General features: G+C 43.6%; 1 protein-coding gene across 8 annotated transcripts in view; it reads right to left on the bottom strand.

Annotated features, from left to right (window-relative positions):
• Positions 1-21,306, bottom strand: part of RIN2 (Ras and Rab interactor 2) — a 223,509-nt gene that overhangs the window by 90,216 nt on the left and 111,987 nt on the right. For 5 of the 8 annotated variants that reach the window (XM_013057060.2, XM_004754139.3, XM_004754135.3 and 2 more), the window contains one exon: positions 19,264-19,356. In XM_013057060.2, coding sequence (XP_012912514.1) covers positions 19,264-19,356 — 93 coding nt within the window. Of the gene's footprint in view, positions 1-19,263; positions 19,357-19,556; positions 19,682-20,703; positions 20,723-21,306 lie in introns of those variants that run through there. The other 3 variants (XM_004754138.3, XM_004754142.3, XM_045078454.1) reach the window with 3 other exon arrangements.

The following is a 21,306-nucleotide window of genomic DNA, read 5'->3' as shown; positions in this document are numbered from 1 at the left end:
ACAGAAACAGGGCTCTGCAGGGTCACAGTCTGTCCTGATTGTCGCCTTCCCTCTGCTGCTCCTCTCCAGCCCTCGCCAACTTTCAGGTACAGGGTTGATTTCCAAAAGTGTGGGGGCAGGTCTAACAACAGCTAAATAAGAGTTCGCGATCTTCCTCCCTCTCTCGTCTTCTAAGTGAGGGGTCAGCTCTGGCCCCGTGTTTGCCCTGTGTTTTTAAACTAAGGGGCAGAGAAGGAAAAATAAAGCTCAAGACCCTAGACAGGCCAAGATACCGTGTATGATAAAGATGCTCCCTTTCTCCAAACCCTTCATGGTGTCTAACTGCACTAACTGTCAACTCCTCACCCAGCCAGCAGGCCAGCCCTCCCCAATTCATACAAGCTGCCTTGCTCCTCTTCCTCACCCTTCAAGCTCACATTTCTCTGTTATCTGTTTCCCCCATCACGGCACACTCAGCACCCAGGACTGGCCCCGCCACTGTAGGTGCTGAATGAATTCAGTGCATACATAATAAACATTTTTCATGCATTCGGCATATTCATTGAACACTTACTATTAAAAGTCAATCACTGAGCTAGTCCCACATGATGCCAATTCAGGACAGGGGTCCTAAATACACGTGCACACTTTTCCGGCTTTCATTTCCTTCAGTTCTGGAAGGCATGCCCCAGAGATAGCTAGGGAGACCTCAGAAATTAAGCTTATTTCCTAACTTACACGGCAGACCAGGATTTCTCAGCCTCAGCATGACAGAAATTTGGGGCCAGATAATTCTTTCTCCGGGGCGGGGGGCACTCTATGCATTTTAGTCAGCCAGTCACCCCCCCACCCCCGTGGTGTAACAACAAAAAATATTTGCAGAGAACCAGTGGCCCAGGCTGAACTGGCTATCGTGGACCAGAACCTCAAGTGACCTGCATCTTTGAGACATTAGCATCTGGGGAGACTCTGAAACAAGCCCTGAATCTGGAAGTTAAATGTGAAAGTAAGCAATGCTTTTGGCTTGTTCCCAAGTGAGCATTAATAAGGCACACAGAATGTCAACACACAGATTCAGCAAGGCCACTAGCCACCAGGTCTGAAATGAGACAGAACACAGGATGCCCAAACCACAAAAACAACTAAAGAGCCCCCTCTTCCGACACTGAGTGTTGGCTGCTTACCTCCGCCTCCCTTTATTCCTCCTGCCTTCTAGAGGAAAATGATTAAGTTACTCCAATCAACCCAACTGTCTTCACTTCCCGAGAACATTCAAATCCTCCGGGTTGCAAGATAAAATATGGAGTGTCCGGTTAAATTTCAATTTTAGATAAACAATGGAATTTTTATAATGTACGTATGTCCCCAGTATTACATAGAATGCATTGTCTACATATATGCTCTCTCTCTCTCTCTCTCTCTATATATATATATATATATATATTCAAATTCAGCTGGGCGTCCTGTATTTTTCCTCCCTAAATCTGTAACCCTTCCCTCCTTAGAAATAGCCAGCACATGAGGCACCTGGGTGGCCTAGTTGGTTGAGCATCTGCCTTTGGCTCAGATCGTGATCTCGGGGTCCTGGGATGGAGCCCTGCAATGGGCTCCCCTCTGCACGGAGTCTTCTTCTTCCTTTCCCTCTGCCTCTGCCCCCCGGGCTCACACTTACTCTCTCTCAATCGATCTCTAAATAAATAAATAAAAATTAGCCAGCACAAGCCCAAATCCTGTATCAAGCCCTTTCTAAGCCCCTCTTAACTGAGACCACTCTCCACCACACACACACAGCCCTGCTTCTTATGGCGTGTCTCCCCCCCACCACCCCGCTCCCGGCTGCAGCAAATTAGTAAACCCAGTTCTGATGAAGGATGTATTCGGGGTGGTCTTTGAGAAGAACAATGCCCACTTTCTGAGGCAGGAAACTCTGAGTGGCAACTAACTGAAAGGGATAGCTGTGAGCGCAAAGTAGGGGAAGCAGTCAGGCTCACATCTCAATGAATAAAAGCATCCAACACACGGACCATGACATGAAAAGTGGGGGAAGGAGGGGGACCCATTTCTCATTTAAGACCTGGCCGGCAAGGCAGAGTCGGCATTTTAAAGCCCCAAGCGTGCTGGGTCCCATCTCTAGGAAATTCCTTCCAAGCTGAAGCACCATCACCATGGAACCACTATAGAATCTGCAGAGTGTGTGGCACTGGATAGGTATACTAACCCATCTGTATCTCAGTTTCCTCATCTGTAAAATGGGCGTAAGGACAGCATGAGGATTAAGTAAGTGAATGGGTTTAAAGTGCTCAGAATAGCATTTGGAATACCGTTTCTGAAATTAAACAGTAATTTTAAAAAGTCACTGAATGAAGAGGAAGGCTGGGCTGTGTCTATGGAGTGGCCCCAAAAGTTCTCCCTGAAATGCCAGGCATTCAACAGAACATGGTGCTTCTGCGTGTTCTTCTGCTCCTTTGGCAAATGGCCGTGCACACCAAGGCAGTTTGCGCTCATTTCCCCCAGGATTTTGTTGAGGAAGGGAGGGGCCCACATCTGTGAATCTGAGCCCAGAGAAAGCTTGAGGACCTAGGGGTAAATGGTGACATCAGATGCTGGGGGCTTGGTGGGGTGATGTTGCTTCTGTTACACGGCTCTGGGCGACTGAGTCATCCTGCCCCTGGGGGTCTTCCTGGTGTGTGTCTGTGCAGCCACTTTTGAGAGGGCTAATAAAATGGGGTGATCTCATGGGAAGAAGACAGAAAAGAGAACCCACACCCGAACACCTATCCGGCAGTGGCAATCACAGCAACACCTACAAAAGGTAAATGACTGACATCCTGACAGTGGAGTCGGAGCTCATGGATGCTCACAGCCCAGCTGGGAAGGCGATAAACTCCACTTCCCAGAAAGAAACGTGAAAGCAGCTCTGGAAGGCAGACATTTCCATGCTTTTTGTATCATCCTGGCTACTTACTCAAATGGAGAATATAGCACGCCTCATCCTTGAATCCCCTGGCGGGCTTGTTAAAACACAGACGGCTGGACGCCACCCCCAGTGTCTGATTCACTAGGTCTGGGGTAGAATCCAACCATCTGTGTTTCTAAGAAGTTTCCAGCCCAAGCTGATGCTGGAAGCTGACACCTCACCTTGAGAACCATTCCTCGAGACTGCCTTGCTAACAAACTCTGAGCAGGCATGCCCGCCCAGGGACCACATTTTAAGGATCACCTGCTTCCCAATACACATGCTATTCAAAAGGAAACCAAGGGTCCAAAATGCAATCATTTATGTTAAGGGCCCCACATTGGCAAACCAAGACTTGACACCTAACCTCACTCAGTTTCAGCACACTCCACTCCCCTCCCCATCCCCGGTGAAACGTAACCTTTTGCCAGACAACAGGGAATTCTCCCTGGTCAGCACTGGGCAATGTACTGACAGAGCAACCTGGCCTGAAACAATGGATTCTTTGCTAATAACTTCCTTTTTGCTCCCTCTACCTTTAAAAACCTTTCCTTTGCTGCAGCTCTACAGGGCTCCTATCTATTTGCTAGATGGGATGCCACCTGGTTTATGAATCATTCAAAACCGCCAATTTGATCTTTTAGATTAACTGATTAACTCAGCTGAGTTTCTGTTGCTTAATAGGTTTGGTGGCAGCAATGGGATCCCAAGGGAACCTGCCTGTGCACTCAGGGAACCATGATAAACACAGGCGTGGTACCCTGTGACCTTTGAGTCCCCCCATCTCTCTCCAGGCTCCTGAAGACCTTGGGTAAGCTCCTCCCACTTCTGAGAGCCTCTCGATCTGATTGGCTTTCCCATACAGCGCAGGTCAGTTTGAGCGAGCAGAGGTTTGGCCTCAGCCAAACCTTAGCTTCTCAGACCTCCATTACCAGGTTTTGGAGTGGAAAACCCCAGCCCTTGCCACTTTGAGAATTGCTGGTGGTTACCTACAGGACTTGAACTGGGTCCAAATTGAGCTAGAATGGTCCAGCAGCAGACCTTGGGTGAATAAAATTTGTTTAAATGAAATCCTTAAAAAAAATAATAATAATAATGAAAAATAAATGAAATCCTTTAAAACCCAAAGATTGAAATGTACCACCTTCCAGTGCACCTGCTTATTTTATCTCTAAGAACTATGGACCCAGAAGCTATAAATATCTATAAAAATGGTGGAATCTTACTAAGCTTGTTTTGTGTCCTAATGAACTTGGCTTAGGTAACTGTCAGGTTGGGAACCCCAAAATAAGACTGGACAGAAATGTGAGCTGCACCTCATTTGGGGCTAGATTTGACTGGACAGAAATTGTGGGTAGGGTCCTACTAAAGGGCTGCCAGCCCTCAGGGGAATTACAACCTAGAATTACAGCGGCCATAATGGGAGACACTCCAGTTAGAGGAGATCATGTAAAAAGGTCACTTAAAGCAAATGCTTCAAAATTCCAAAACTAGCTTCATCAAAAGTTTCGTTGCAAAAGGCTGATAAAAAAAAAAACTTAAAAAGACCCAAGCGGTACCTAACACAAAAGTCTGTAAAATCAGGACGCCTGGGTGGCTCAGTCAGTTAAGCATCTGCTTTCAGCCCAGGTCATGTTCCTGGAGTCCTGGAATGGAGTTCTGTCTCGGGCTCCCTGCTCAGCAGGAGTCTGCTTCTTGCTCTGCCTGCTGCTCTTTCTCTGACAAATAAATAAATAAAATCTTTTAAAAAGCGAAAAGTCTGTAAGACTGACATAATTCTTATTGCTTCCTTCTATCTCCTTTATTTGAATACTCACTCTAGTTGTCCTCTGTTTGAATTGCTTTTCCAGGATCATAAACAAAAGTCCACCAAGGTAATGACGTTATAGCCACCTCCATATCTATCTTTGAAGGAGGGCCCTCTGTGAGCCCCTCCCAGAGTCAATGAGACTCAGAGTTTTACTGATAAAGTGTTAACATTTCCCCTTAACAGCCAAAGTTAAAGCAAAACCAAAACAGGAATGCATTCTAACATAGATGGATGGGTGCGGCCGTCCTTAACATCCAACCAAAACCCAGTGCTCTGAGGAATTAAAAATACCTTACGAATCTTCACAAATCTTTACTAAAAGATCTTACAAAACAAGAAATGCGCCCTTGGAGACCATTCAAAGTTCACCTATTCCTTTTACCAATTCCAAAATCTCCCCTATCTATCTCAAAAGGCTTGTAAATTATTAGCCTTAAAAAACCAAGCTCCTTCTTGGAGGAACCTGCATTTTCCCTCTGACTTTGAGGTAAAAATATTAAGAGCATAAAACTCTGTGAGGTAATTCTTATCAGAAGTGAAACAAAAGGGGGGAAAGGTCATTCAAAATCTAGACAAATGAAAAATCCTGTGTCTTCTCCACAAATATTAGCAAAAAAATTTTTTAGCCTTCTGATCTGGCAGCCTTAGCTTAGTCCACTGATCAGAAAACAGTTTGGATACAACTGTTCTTTTATAAACAGTGAGTTTTTATTATCATACCTGTTTCCTGTCTAAAATTTCTAAAAACAATCACTGTAAGGTACCTGTTTATATGCTTATGTGTGTCTATTGTAGACACGTGGCATTTTCTACCTCTGAATAGTATTGTTAAAATTATTTTGCAAATGGCTCTATTTAATTGAGGTAAAAAATAAGCACTTACAAATAAAGCATTTCGAAATCTCAGAAATAGAATAGAAACTAATACAAATGTTTTTAAGGTTCATGAGATTAGGATAATTTTTGGTAAATTAGACATACAGCTTTTATCCTACCTAGGTTTCCTATTCAAATAAATTCATGTTATCCCTGTTATAAAAGTTGTCAGCAAACAATAACTTGAAATAATGACTTTGTCTAATGTTTTATAAAGGTTTTTGTGCATAATCTAAGCATAATTGTTATGAACAAGTAAACTGAATAGATGTGAATAAGATAAAGTTTTTAGGTAAACTTTTAAGATAGTTTGCCCAAGGGGCACCTGGGTGGTTCAACAGGTTAAACATCTGCCTTTGGCTCAGGTCCTGATCTTAGGGTCCTGGGATCAAGTCCTGCATCAGGCTTCTTGCTCAGCGGGGAGTCTGGTTTTCCCTCTGCCTGGCACTCCCCCTGCCTGTGCTCTCTCTCTGACAAGTAAGTAAATAAAATAATAAAAGAAAAACTAGTTTCCCCAAATAACTTTGGTAACCTGAAATCTTAGTTTTGCTACATCAAGTGATTAGTTAAGTTAAATTCACTGAATATCTAGATAATTTCCAAATAAGATAAAACAATGAAGCATTAATTACTGAACAGATGTTTATTTACTTTTGACTTCCTTAATATAGAGAAACTAAAGATAAATTTGGGTCTGTTAGTAAACATGTTTCACTTTTTAAAAAAAATTATACTATAAAAAAACACTTGTTTATGAAAATCAAATAAAAAGTATTTATTAGTTTGTCAGTTCATCGAATGCTAACAAAAAACACAGTTCACAACCGTTTACTTCTTAGTTAAGGCTGCTAAGGGTTAAGGATTCTAATTAATATATGTGGTTAAAGCTACTAGAAATAAGGGAAACATCTCCATATGCAAGAAAAGTAGGATATATGCTTTCAGTAAAAGAAGGTATGACGAGAGAATAGACAATCGAATTGAAAATGAGCAGAGGACAGTTCTCTCAAGAAGACTACTGATGGCCAACAGATACATGAAAAAATGCTCAGCATCACTCATCATCAGGGAAATGCCAATCAAAACTATAGTGAGATACCCCTCACACATCTCAGAATAGCTAGGATTAAAAAGACTAGAAATAACAAGTATTGGTGAGGATGTGGAGAAAAGAGAACCCCTGTGCACTACTGGGGGGAATGCAAATTGGTACAACCATAGCGGAAAATAGTATGGTGGTTTCTCAAAATATGAAAAATAGAAATACCATATGATCCAGTAATTCTACCACTGGGTATTTACCCCCCAAAACTGGAAATATGCTTACTGCAGCATTATTTCCAATAGCCAAGATATGGAAGTAAGCCAAATGTCCATCCATAGATGAATAAAGAAAATGTGGTATACACACACACACACACACACACACACACACACATTACTTAATCATAAATATTACTTATTCATAAAAAAGAACGAGATCTCACCATTTGCAGCATACCCTAGACGGTATTATGCTAAGTGAATAAGTCAGCCAGAAAAGACAAATGCTGTGTGATTTCACTTATGTGTGGAATCTTAAAAAGAAACAAACAAACAGAAAGCAGAAACAGATCCATAAATGCAGAGGACAAACTGATGGTTGCCAGAGGGAGTAGAGTTAAAGAAAAAAAAAGGCGAGGGGTGGTTACTAGGTGGCTCAGTCGGTTAAGCATCTGACTCTTGATTTCAGTTCAGATCATGATCTCAGGGTGGTGAGCTTGAGCCACCAAGGCTGAAAGCAAGAGTCAGACACTTAACCGACTGAGCTACCCCAGAGCCCCTAAGGAAAGCTAATGCTTTTTATGACTATTTAATTTTCTGTATTTGCCTGTGAAGTCTTTAATTGTCACTTAGGTTAAATGGATAACTAAGTATTGTTTCACAGTGACCTATGATCCTACTTGGGCAAGTGTCCGGAGCTTTTGAAATTTTGACAAACTTCTCCAAAAATCAAATTCAAAATGAAGTCTTTTTGACCTTGGACTGACTTTGAAATTTTCCAGAGGGCTACTGGAATACTGAAAAGGATTATTTTCTCTTTCCTTACAAAAAGAGATGTTAAACTAATTACGTTTATTTGATGTGTTAAATTACATGGGAAAGATGTCAAGTAAGTGATGATAAACCTTCTTAGATCATGTTGCAGGGTAAATGTTATTAATAGAAGTGTTCCAAAATCTGGTAAGTCTTTGTATGTTATCGCTTGTTATTTTAGTTATTATTTCAAGATGTGGAATGTCACGGAAATAATCAAATTTCCTTGTCAATTCCATCACAATAAATTCTCATCAGATTTGCGATAATGGGCATATTGAAATCTGTTGTCATTTACAATTATTCAACATTGCCTGATTATTTCTGTAAGTGTAGCAAGATCGGTGATTGAGAAAGTTTTTTTTAAAAACTGCTTTGCTGGAATCTTGTAAACAGGTTAGCAGGTGGATTTTACATCTGTTTCAAATGTGACAAGCCAGTCAAAGCCTTGGAAATATATACAGCCAACATTTCCAACTGCGTCCTGTTCCAGGGAGAACAGATTCTTATTGAACTTATGTAAATAACTAATTATTTTGTCATGAAAAGAAGATTCAAGAGTTTTTGAATATTGGAGGCATCAGGTAGGGAGAAAAAGCAAATGTTTCATCTTTGATTGCAAAGGTATATCTTAACAAATTGTTAATAACTTAAGAGAAAAGAGAATGTTGAATACAACAAGTTGGTTTTACTAAAAAAAAAAAATGAGGGTTACTGGAGGGAACAGAAATTATGTTTACATCATCATCTATATTCAGTTCTAATTTTGTTAATTTTCTTGGAGGCTCTGGTATGGACCTACCCTGAAGTGTTCTAGTTTCCTTGAAAATTTGGTTACAACTCTTCAAGTGAACGTTTCCAACTTTCCCCACCCTTCTGATTTGGAAGCAGTAAAAACAGAGACTGCCCTTGAATCTCCTTGCAAAGAGCTAAACCAGGTCCTCTCCACTTCAGGGACTTCAATCTCAGATACGCATCTCACAGCTAAAGAAGGCTCCCGCGGACATCTGGCCCTGCACAGGTGATGCAAACCAACAAATCAAACTCACAGAGACGAGAAGCAGATGATAGGGAGGTAGACTGCATCCTCCCAGGATCAAGACTTCCTATTTTAACTAAACAGGAAACCCTTTCTTCTTCACTTTCTCTCCTTTACTCTGATGCTGGCCTGAAAAGATGATGTCACCATTTGTATATCCCAGGGCATTGTGAAGGGGGTTAAACTCGGCCTTTCAGACCACTGGATTTGTCATGGAAAAATCCTATCTGTCCATTAGTAGTGCCACCTTAAGGGGAATGATTTGTGCTTATAGGGTTTGTCTTTGTCTACCTTGGTTATTGTTCTCCTTGGGCCTGCTGACTCAGAGCCTGAAAACTTGGATTTCCTAAGTGATAGCAGTATTAGGAGTGTCTTTTGTTATTCACTTGCAAGCCTTTGAATCCTGCCTGAGTTTATGTTAATGAGATGACTAGTGGCAGGTAGTCCCCAGGATAGCTTGGGGGGGGTGCCAAGTCACCCAATCCTATGATTGGAGCATTGGAATTTTCAGCCTGACCCCTGACCCCAGTCTGAACCCCCAGAAAGTGGGGCTGGGGATTGAACTAATCACTAATAGCCAAGGATTTAATCAAGAATGCCTACATAATGAGTCTCCATAAAGACTCTAAATGCAGGGGTTTGGAGAGCTTCTGATTGGTGAAGCTGAGAGTGGTGCATCCCAGACTCCACAGGGTTGGAAGCTCTATGCTCAGGACCCTTCCAGATCATGCCTGATGTATCCCATCTAGTTATTCATCTATTTCCTTATAATCCATTGGCACCAGTAAATAAAGTGTTTCCCTGAGTTCTGTGAGCCAATCTAGTGAATTACTGAACTTGAAGCGGTGTTATGGGAACCACTGATTTGTAGCCAAGTTGGACAGAAATTTGGATAATCTGGAAACTCACAGCTTGTGACTGGTGTCTGAAGTGGAGGTAGTCTTGTGGGACTGAGCCCTTAACCTGTGAGACCTGTGCTAACCCGGGCTGGTTAGTCTCAGACTTGAATACCCAGATGGTTACTACAGAATTAGAGAATGGGTTGGTGTGGGGAAAATGACCGCACATTTGGTGTCAGAACGCTGTGATTAGAGAAAGAGTTTTCTTTTGGTGGTAAAAGGTGTATCCTAAGTAAAGGGCCCACAGGGTCTCCAGGTTCAGGGCAATGATGTTTGGAGACTGTCCGGAAGATGTGATCATCTGTATCTTCACCTACTACTTCCCGACACCCTCTTCACTCTGGGTGCCTAGGGCCCAAGTAGACTGACCCACCCACAGTGGGTTCCTGAGGTCCATCCTTCTTCTCAGAAATCCCAATTTGCTTTATTCTATTCCCTTCTCCTCAGTACACATGAATTCAAATTTTTTCTCTAGGCTGATCACAGCTAGTGCTTCATGAAGTCCTAGTTTATACTATTTTGTGAATGACTAAGGAATCATCTGACATTCTGCCAGTTAAAGTGTTACTTATTAACACAAAATGAGTCTCCAGTTGGAATTACAGAAAAGTGGGAGGGATATTTTTGGCAAGCCATTCTCCACTTTTCAGAAGATAGACAAAGGAGAAAGAGGACTCTGTATCCCACATTAGTTCCTTTCTTGATGCCTGTAACATCTGGGACAGTGGGTTCTCAGTACCCCATCAGCTAAACCTGAGAAGCTGTTACTAAAAGTGGGAGGAGGGGTCTCTACAACTTAGGGTCCCTATATACTTGGTGACTGTGAGCCCACCCAAGGCACTGTCTTAAGGCCTGGAGAAACTTGCATTCCTTAGTCCATCCATGGATGATCCTATCTCTCAGAGCTCAGCTAGAACTCATAGGCTCTGTCACTGCTATATCTAAAGCCCCCAAGAGAAATAGCAGGTATGGCGTCCGTCTCCCTTGCACATCCCCAGAGCCTCCAGGGGCTCAGCAGTGGTAGGCGACTGAACTTGCCATCTGGCCCATCCCTCTCCCAGCTAACCAAGTAGGAATTCAAACTGGCAGCCCCCAGGTTAAAGCCTGCCCTCCAATGCATTTTCTTCCATCCTTACTATACTTTTTAAATTGGGGTTCTCGTATATAAAAACCTGGATTTCTGGCCTCTTGAAAAATATCAGAGGACCCACATTCACTCTTGTGTGTCAGCATCTGGTTGGAACTGAGTCAGCAGCATCCCCCTCCTGGCAGGGCCTAGTGCTCTCAAGCCAGTTGTGTTCCCAAAAAAATGACCTGTCCAGTGCCAGGCAGGCCCACCCATCATGCCATTCCTGTCATTCTTTCTGGCCCTCTAGGTTTTTGACTTTGTGACCAAACTTTTTTTCCATGTTTTTGTCTCTAAGATGGCCGGTGAACCCCGCATCCTGGTATTTATACTTTTGAGTGACATCTCCTTGAGGGAGGGCTGGTCTACCTGACTGGTTTCCAATGAACAGAACATGGTGGAAGTGACGGTGTATCACTCTCATGATTAGGTGCTCAACAGACTCTAGCTTTCGTCTCTCTTGTTTTCTCCTGTATCACTCACCTTGGGATCACTCACCTTGGGAGAAGCCAGTGGCCTCATCCTATGGCCAGCCCTACAGGGAGGAACGGAAACTTGCCAAGTGGGTTTGAAGTAGGATCCCCACCACTCAACAGTCTGATGAGAATGCAGCCCAGCCAACACCTTGACTGCAATCTCCTGGCGACCTACCACCAGAGACACTCAGTAGTTAAACTTAGATTTCTGACCTGCAGAAACAATGAGGTACGGATACTTGTTGCTTTAAGTTACTAAGGTTTGGGGCAATTAGTTACATAGCAATAGATAATACAGCTTCCAATTTTGTTGTGAAAGTGGTTTCCTGCTTACCATGTAAAGATGTTTGAAAGACTATTATCCTTGGAAATTCGATTTCATACATTTTGCCTCAGTCCGGTGAACTTACTGGTGACAGGCACATGTGCAAGGAGTCTGTCAGCTTCTGGGATCTATCTGACCTGAGGTGTCAAAGCACCATCCAAAATAGCATCGTGAGGCTTTTGTATTACGAAAAAGATCCCAGAAATCAATGCTACTAATGCTACTAATATATCCATGATTCCACAGGGAACACAAAGTTTCTCCTCTAAGGTATTTAAACCAATCAACTCAGAACAAGCTTTCCCATAGTTCTACAACCTTACTGAAGAAATTCACTCTTTAGGCACAATTCCTGGTTGGAGAAAGCTGGGGACTGGGGAAAGGGAAGGTTGCAGAAGACAAAGGGAATGAGCCATTTCAGTGTGAATAAGAAACACTACTTAAAACTTAAAAATAAGGCAAAAAGCTTGGTAAGGCATATCTTTTTTGATCAGGTGTTTAATGCTATCAATTTTCCCCTGACCTGTGCTTTAAGTGTATGCCATTGATTCTGACAGATAGTGTCCTGTTATTTATTTATTTATTTTTGAAATTCTGTAGTTCCATTTTGCATTTCCCCTTCTACCCAAGAGTTTTTTTTAATTAGAAAGTTTTAAAAGTTGCAGGAGGAAGAGCCCTCTTTTTTTTTTTTTTTTTTTTGAGCATTATGCTTGGGTGTTTTTTGACAAAGTCACCTAAAGATTATTTCCTGATCCAGAGGGATACATCTGTGTTTGACTTGACTATGTGTTACTAATGTAGGGCTCAAGCACTGGATGGTTACGTGTCAGCCTGGGAATTTCTGTTCATGGGGGAAAAAAAAGATTATACCAACGGTTAGAGTTTTATTGCTTGTAGGACTTTAACCAGTTTTGATTTTACCTCAGTAAACTTACTACAGAAGGACTTTTTAAGTCAACTATAGATATATCACATGTCAAAGTATTCTTTGAACCAGCTTGATGCTGGTTTCCTGGTTTCATGCATGGGGTGAATAAAGTGTTGACAGATGCCCATTCTACATTGCATGAGAGTCCTGTTTGAACTTTTTGAAAATTATACATTCACATCTACATCTCCCTCTTTGGCATCCCCCTAATAATGAAAACGCAAGAGTTACAAATAAGCCTGGAGAACTATATGGTTGAGGAGAACCAGCAAAATCTATCTTACTTTTGATTGTTTTTTTAAAAGACAAAGTTCCTTGAAGCAAGTGAGAATGTATTGCAGTCCCAAAGGCCATATTTAATATCAGAAATGAATGGCTAAAATGTGCTGCAAAAACGACCCATAAAACCATGAAATCCATTCCTTTTTGAAAACACAAACGGGAACTGCTATTCAGTAAGTAAGTTCCTGACATTCCTAGAAAGTCACACCCTGAGGGACAAATGTCTGTCCTGGAGGGATCTGGAGAAGATGGTGGGAGACACGAATGGGAATCCAAAAAAAAAGCCAATCACTCTTCCAGAGAGAGTGGTCACTGTCCCCATGAACTCTCCAGAAGGAGTTTCCTGGGAAATCTCACTGGAACAGTGAGAAACGGATCACAGTGGAACCCTCAAGGGGGCTCCAGGGGGTGGGCTGCCTCAGAAGAAAGTCAAGCCAGGTCCAATTCCCATCCCTCCTATAGACTAACCTGCTGTCCTTCAACCTCCCTGGGCCTCAGTTTACCCATCTGTAACAGGAGGCACTTTAGACAAGATAAAATGTAACTCTGACTGAGAACTTGAACTGTGGCTAGTCTGAATCGAGATGTGCTCAGGATAAAATACATACTGGGTTTCAAGGGCACGGTACAAAAAAAAAAGTAAAATATCTGATTAATACTTTTATATTGATTACATACTGACATGATAATATCTTAGATATATGAAGTTAAATAAAATTATTACTAAAATTAGTTTCAGTTTTTATTTTTTTTTTTTAAATGTAGCTACTAGAACATTTAGAACAATCCCTGTGGCTGGCTTTGTATTTCTATGGGACAGCCCTGCTCTGAGTCCCAGTGTAAGTATCCTGGAAGAATTTATTTGTGGAAAATAAAAGATACACCAAAACTGACATGAGCCCTGCTTTGTAGTATTATTATGAATAATTATCAATACGTCACCTGCTCTGACCAAACCTAATCTCTATTTTGTTTTCCCCCTGGTGCTTAGTCCTTTCCTGATTACAGACTGCCATGCAGTGCCTCCCTGGATGCCTGGCACATGAGGTGATGTCTGTTCACTGCCCAAGACACACATAATGAGTTCAAGGGTGTGGCACTCATACCTTTGGCTTTTGAGTGTCCACAGATCCTTGTGAGGATTTGTCCCATGAAATTACTGACTAAAATGGGATTTGGGTTTCATTCATTATTCTTCAAGGCCCTGCTATCTCTGTCCCCTGTCCTGCAACAGAGAATTGCTGTCCTGGGCTGTGCATGCATGCACAGAAATGACTTTCCACACTGAGAGCCGTCTGGGCACTGGAATGCTGGGAAATCACTGACACCCAAGGTGTAAGGTTGTGCCAGTTCTGGATGATTGAAAATCAGCCCGCAGACAAGGACTTTTGAAAACAGAATAAACTTCCGAATGCTAAGGAGGGTCTGATAGTGAAGGGAAGGGAGTTGGGGTGAAAGGGATGATTACTCCTGGATTATCTGTTTTGTAGGGTCAGATTTTAGCAATCAGGTCCCTTCAAAGGAGTCCCACTCTAATCTTTATGGTGCCAGAGAGCTCTCTTCTGTGGCTTCTCTGGACCATGTGAAAGGCACACATGATGCACCTGTCATCCAAACTGTTCCAAATGACCCAAAGAGGGTTTCTCAAACTTTGCCTCTGCCACTGAGCTGGGCCCTTGCACCTCCCCCCACCAGCTGGTTTGGGAGCCCAGGCTCAGGGCGTCTCCCTGCAGAACAAGCAGTTGGGAGGCACAGGAGGGCAGGGTCCCTGTCTTCAAAACACATTTTCTTCCTGGTCAGTGAAGACCAACTGTTGCCCTGTCCCAGAGGCAAAGAGAGGCTGGGAGGCAGTCACTGAGAAACAGAGAGCTCTACCACTTGCAGGTGGCATAGGACAGCCTCACCTAGGCATCCCTGGAAGAAATTGGACTGTTGAGTGGGCAATACACACCGGTCAGCTTGGGAATCGTTCTCTGCTGTAGAGGCTCCCCCGCTGGGGTCAGGGACGCAGCAACAAATGACAGAGCAAATCGCTCATGGCAGAGGTCAAGTTATGGATGGAAATTTACTTCTTGGTCCTATCCTGGGGCCACCACTAGGCCTTCTACCACAACTTTGCCTTCAGACAAAATAAAGCAGACACCAGCTCACACCGTGTGAGTCCCTTCATCAGTGGATAAAGTGAGTCTGTGTCAGCCTGGAAGGGCAGCTGGGAGCCTAGCAGGGACAGATGGAAGGACAGGGACAGGAGGGGGGATGGACGAAGCCTGGAGTTTGGGCATCAGCAGGTGTGGACCACCAGAGCAGACCCAGGATGGCACAGTGGCGGGACCGGTGGAGGTAGAGGGGGGAAGCACAGCCGGAAGATCTCGAATGTCAAGGTGAAGAGTGCAGACCTAGCTGGGGGCCCAGCTCAGAGTGGATGAATGGAATAGTTCAGAAACAGACACACACACACACACACACAGACACATTCGATGGTGCTGCGGATAGATTATGAGTATTCTCTGTAGTGCCCCAAATGAAAGAAGCTGAAGGGAAGTGGGGAGGTGGAGGTAGGAGAAGAAGGAGGATGACGATTTTGGTGACTTGAGAGGAACCTGCCAGCACTGGGCACCCAGACTGGGCAGGGGTGGGGGTGGCTCAGGGGAAGCTGTGGAATTCAGGAAGAAGAAGGATCAGATCTGACTGTGAGCTTTTCCGCTAGTGCAGGACCACCTAGAGCTTTGCCAGGCTAGACAAAATGTGTCCTCTCATGCAACACACCCTGGAAATCTGATAACAATGGGTGTCAACTTCTATAGTGAGGTGAGGATACCTTTGGCTGCCTTGTCTATGGCATCACCTGCCTCCTCCTGTAGGTTTTCACAGACAGCTTGTAGAGCAGAAAGATACATTTCTCACCAGTGGGTGAGGAAAACTCACGATGGCGCTAGACAAACTGTGGAAAATGTGTTTGTCCAGCATAGGACTTTGGGGGCCAGGCTTCTGGGATATGATTCCTCATGAACAATCACGACGGGACATTGTCAACCACCCTAGAATGCTCAGACCATCTTTGGTAGCCAACTGATTAATCACATAATGAGTTACAAGACAAAAGTCATGTTTCATGCGAGAAGTAAACGGAGCTCTGAGAACATGTAACTCAATGTTACATGTGTTCCAGAGAAATCTTTCCTGAGAAAGTGGCCTTTGATTTGCAAGCTGAGGTCGACTCCATATTATGTAGTGAGGTGGGGTAGAGCTAAATTTTGGCCTCTCTTAGGCTCCTGCCATGCTATTCTTCACATTCCCTACACTTAACAATGACTTCACAATGCCTTACAACTGGACAGGACAATTTCATGAAGTGTGAGACTACTTGGTGACATTCTTGGCTCACAGCTGAATTCCACATGCATATTATACATTTCTTGGTTATTACGGCTCCTGTGATTGTGTGTGAAGTGTAGATAATTAAAAGACGATCACCAGACCTCTTTTTCATCATTATCTTTCCCCCTCCAACTTGTGTTTTTAAACTAGAGTCACTAACCACTGGTGGCAAGCTTTGATTTGTGGTTTCCTATCTGTCCTGGCTCACGGAAATGACTCAGATAAGTTGCAAGACACAGTGGTGCCTTACTCCACCTTCCTAGATAATACGGAGTCAACCTCAACTCCCAAATCGAAGGACACTTCCTCAGGGAAGAGTTCTCTGGAATATTCTCAGAGTCGTACATTCTCAGAGCCCCTTTTACTTCTCACCCAAAGCACTGCTTTCTCTTTTGGTATTATGTGTTTAGCACTGTGATATTTGATCAGTATATTTATTTGCCACCAGACTGAAAGCTCCATGGAGTCAGGGATATCTTCTGGTTTTTCTCTCCCTAGCAACTGGTACAGAGCCTGGATGATCACAGGTGCTAGAAAAATGTGAATTGAAATAAAGCGTGAAAAGTAAAAGAAGAGCCAATGCATCCCAGAAGATTCTGAGCAACAAACCATCCCAGCAAAAGGAACTCTAGCCTAGCATTTTAAAGACAAACCTCCAAGGAGTCAGCATTAAATGTCCGAAGGGAACCTGACTTCATCCTTACAGATAACTCCATGCCTTAATTGTGAAATCATCAATAATATTTATCAACTATTATAATATCTAATAATAGTAGTATTCCATCTTTAGTTGGACTATGGAATAGCCATATAGTAAAGAATAACAATGTCTACAAAAAAGAGAAAAGAAAGAAGTACAAAGTAACTATATCATTTACTTGGAGTATATAACTTAAACAATTTAAGCTGGGGGCAGGGGTGGAGAAGACAGACAATAGCAAGTTAAATAATAAAAGCCACTTTGCCAGCAATTTCCTCAAGGCATCTGACTCAGGCAAGATTGAAGCGGGACTTGTCCTCGATGGGGTCAGGCAGGCCTTTCACCTCTTGCCTGATTGATTCTTTCATAGACACACCCCAAAATACAAGTTAACTACTTTACCTGCTGTCCAACTGGAAAAAAAAAAAAAAAATCTTTCCCAGGACTGCAGGACAGGCACAATGACTACCATGGACTTAACAGGTAGTACTGAGTGAGTCCAATACGGACTCTCTCAGGAATTTCCAATATGGACTCTCTCAGGAATTTTCAAAGGCAATTTTGACCATACTTGATATTCTTCTTTTGCTTTGGCTATAAAATCCAACTGCTACATTAGATTCAAGCCCACTGCCCTTCCTGAGCGTCAAGATGATAGTTACAGACTAGCCAGTAGTTAGCATGATGTAGGCAGAGCCTTGGGTAAAGGAGTGGGGTAGGCTCATTCCTTCTACCAGGATGAAATAAGCGTATCTTCATAAGACAGGATCAAGGGACTGGAGACGAGTCAGGAGTCTGGTGGGTTTAGTGCCCGGTCTACAGGGGACATGGAGAGCTCCTCTTCTGGCTCATGTGGGTGAACGCTGTACAGGTTTGATTCCAACTTGGGGAAATGGATCAAGAACAGAGACAGCTAAGTCCACATCACAGAACTAGGAGGACGGAGAATGGAGACCATCTGTGTCAACACAGCTATTTCTTCCAGGATATTCTTGCCCAGGATGTTAAGGCTTTAAACCAATAAATCACTTCGCTGTTTGCTGCAGGAAATTCCTACAAAACAATTGGTCCTGGCAAACAGTTTGTTCACCTGGGAAAAGCTTGCTTATCAAACAATAGTTAACTTGCCAAGATTCTTTTCAAGACCATCCTCTTGCTGAATCCCCCAATCCTGAACTATGATGTCACATACTCTGCTGAAACCCGAGCATATCTCTGCCTTGAAAAATGCAGCTCCAAGGGCACACACGCAGACCTATGAACCCTATTAAAGATGCCCCCTGCTGTCCCACTTGCACACCAGTGGAACTGTGTCCTGATGATGTCTGTCCTTACTGTCTTCAGCTTAATGAATTTAGCTTTGCTGTATCAACAGGCTCTGGAGTCCAAAATTGATACAATAAATCAGGTTTAGCCTTTTGCAAGTGGGAAGCATATGCATGCAAGTTAATACATACTTACAACCCATCAGGATGGGATAATAAATAACCATTGTCAGTTTTCCTCGTAATTAAGAAACCCCTATATCATTCTTCCTTTGAGGAAAAAGGTCTGGTGTTTGAACACCTGCCTGTGACAGATTTCAAATGCACATTTTACCTCTGTTTTTCTACTCGTTTACATGAATCTGTGTTTTCCAAGTTTTCTACAGCGAGTGGGCGTTATTCTGAGGGTGAGTGAAAGGATACAAAGTAAAAGCTATAAAGAGGAAATGAATCCCCAAGAGCGAATTTGAAATGACCACCAAGACTTAATTGACATCATACACACACACAGCCTATTAAACTCCCATTTAGAATCTTGTCTCACTCATTAAGCTAGCAAGGTAATTTTAACCCATTAATATCAATATCCAAATAGGAAGGTGGTACCGTTTTAATCATGCTGCTTTGTTTGGGTCTCTCTTGCCTGATCACAAAGGGCTTCTAGATATTTGATAAAATACACCAGCAAATAACATTTAACCAGTCTAGGGTGAGACCTCAGAATCTATTCGTTGTTGCTGCTTTTTAATGAGGACTTAAGGGACTCATACAATCAAGCAAAGTGTGAAACACACTTGCCTACAGCATCGACTTGCTGGAATGCAAATTCCAGCTTCAATCATAAAACCATCCAGCTGCAGAAGAACAGCTGAGCAGTGGATAAACAAAGATTGCCTCAACTGTTTTACACAGGGTGGCATCTCCGCAGCTCCTGGGTCCTGGCCCTGACTTGGAAGCCCTAAGTCACCCAAACTCCAAGCTACTGTAAACCGGGTAACAGCTTGCAGCTGGGTTCAGGCGAGCTGCCCCACCACCCCCACCCCTACCAGAGCTGGCTCACAGCAGCCTTCCCTCCGCAGCTCCCCACGCAGCCTGGGCAAAGCGAGAGAGCCTGCCCATTAGCAATCCCAATCAAGGCTTCCTTTTACCTTAAAGAAACTTCCTCGCTTGTCCAGACTGCGGGCACCCATGGTCCAAGCTGACATCTCCCCCAGCGACATTCTACTGCACGCCCGGGACTCCTGAAGGTAGAGACATTTTTAATGGTTAGTCCAGCCTGTAGGAAATTCCTCTCTAAGCCACAGAACACTCACAACAACGGTCCTGCCAAGATCTTTTTCCGTCAACAACACAGTGCCATTTATTTCCCACCAAAGCCCTTCCATCCCCTTTCAGGCTGATTTCCTGCCCCAGACAGCACAGTTCCTAGTCTGTGCCCCACCTCACTGCCCCACCTCCCCGCTCCTCCAGCTGACGCAGAAGGTCTCTGGCACCACGGAAAGTATAATGATTGCTTTGTGTGTTTGCTTGACCTCACGCTCGAGTCCTAAAGGGACCGATATTAGATGTCACCGTAATCTGCTCTGAAGCTTATGGACTTAATGTGGCTGAACACAGACGGACAGCATAAGAATGAGGCCCCTGCACGTCCCAGGAAATCCTGCTGGAATGGGATGAGGTCATCATCAGCTCTGCGAGCCCTCTCCCCCTCTCCCCCAGGCAAGGTCAACACAAGGGCACTGGGAATAAATCCCTTTATTTTCTCCTTAGAAATCAAAGATGGGGATGAAATCCCATGTCCCTGTTTACAGAGATTAGTTTGTATAAGAAACAGCCTGGAAACAGCTCCATGATAATAACCCAAGGGGAGGGGGGCAGGGCACTCTGGAATGTAGAGAAAAATTTAAAGGCATGATATGATTCTGAATCATAACTGTGGCCATTTCAGCTTGGAATTTCCCTCCCTTGAGCACCAAAACCCAATAAGCCTCATTGTCAGCTACAAAGCCTAAGTGTCTACTTCTAAGTAAAATATATGCACACCCAAGCAGCTGGCCTCATCCCAGTCAACAGGCATCAAATACCTTGGGGCGCATCCCCAAACCTTCCTCAACCAAGGAGGCTGGACCAAGAGCAAATATAAAACTGTTCTCCTGCTCACCATAACCTGGCCCAAGATAAAGCTCGTCCTGACCATGACCAACACGGTCCGTGTAAGGACAATAAAATGAAAACATGTCACATCACATTAAGGCATATTAAAAGGGGTTCAACTGTGGGGGGTGGAGTGGGGAGACACAGACAGAAGCCAAGGTCACTGCTGCTAGTTTGCTAAAGCTGTTTCATTATTAGCAAGGGAACAGAGAGCCAGCAGCTCCAAAGGGACTTTCCTAACAAGTGGAAAAGCTTAATTACTTAGCAGAGAACTACATGCATATTAGCAAGTAATGCTCTTGGGAAAGGGGCTCATTTTGGCCCCAAGATTAGCCTCAGTGTTCATATTCATAGTGGGCTCCATTGATCTGCAGAATCCCATCTAGGAAGACAGTAACACAGTGCACACCCATCTCTCTTTCCAGAACCTTTACCTATTTTAGCCCTTTCTCCACGTCTCGGTCACTTTAAAGGTTTGGAGATGCCTTCCCTGTGTTTCTTTCCACTTGTAATCCTGCTGGGGATGAAAGCCAAGACTCCAAAACCTCCTGAGAAGACTGGTGAGCTTTCCTTTGCAATTCTGCTGACTCCAAAGCTTCAGGTTCTCGGACTCAGCAGCTGAATGGTGCCCCAGCTCCAAGGCCTTTGAAGTTCATCACTTATTAGCAAAATCCACAGACTGGAGCAACTCCAGAATGAAAACACAGTGCTGTGTTCAGAACCAAGAGGGGAATGGGAGCCACACTGTAACCCCAGGGAGTAAAAGATTAACTGTTTCAATGCAAAAGAAACACACATTAAAAAAAGAACATTTCTTGACACCAAGCCTAAAATTCTTTTCCTTTCAGACGTTTTCTTAGCAAGGGATTTGACATCGTACAGCAGTTAAGGAGCTGGCAGGCGAGAGCCAAGACTTCATTCCTCATCCAGACCTAAGTCTCTTTGTTCCGTTCAGAAGATTTCCACAGACAAACCCCTTCTATGAGCCATGACAGGCAGGGAATTTTGCCTATAGCAATGGAGCGGTTTGGATTCCA

The sequence above is a fragment of the Mustela putorius genome, unplaced genomic scaffold (assembly GCF_011764305.1).
Source record: "Mustela putorius furo isolate JIRA1106 unplaced genomic scaffold, ASM1176430v1.1 tig00000253_pilon_pilon_pilon, whole genome shotgun sequence".
In the NCBI taxonomy this organism is placed as follows: Eukaryota; Metazoa; Chordata; class Mammalia; order Carnivora; family Mustelidae; genus Mustela; species Mustela putorius.
This window is presented reverse-complemented; position numbering and strand designations above follow the sequence as displayed.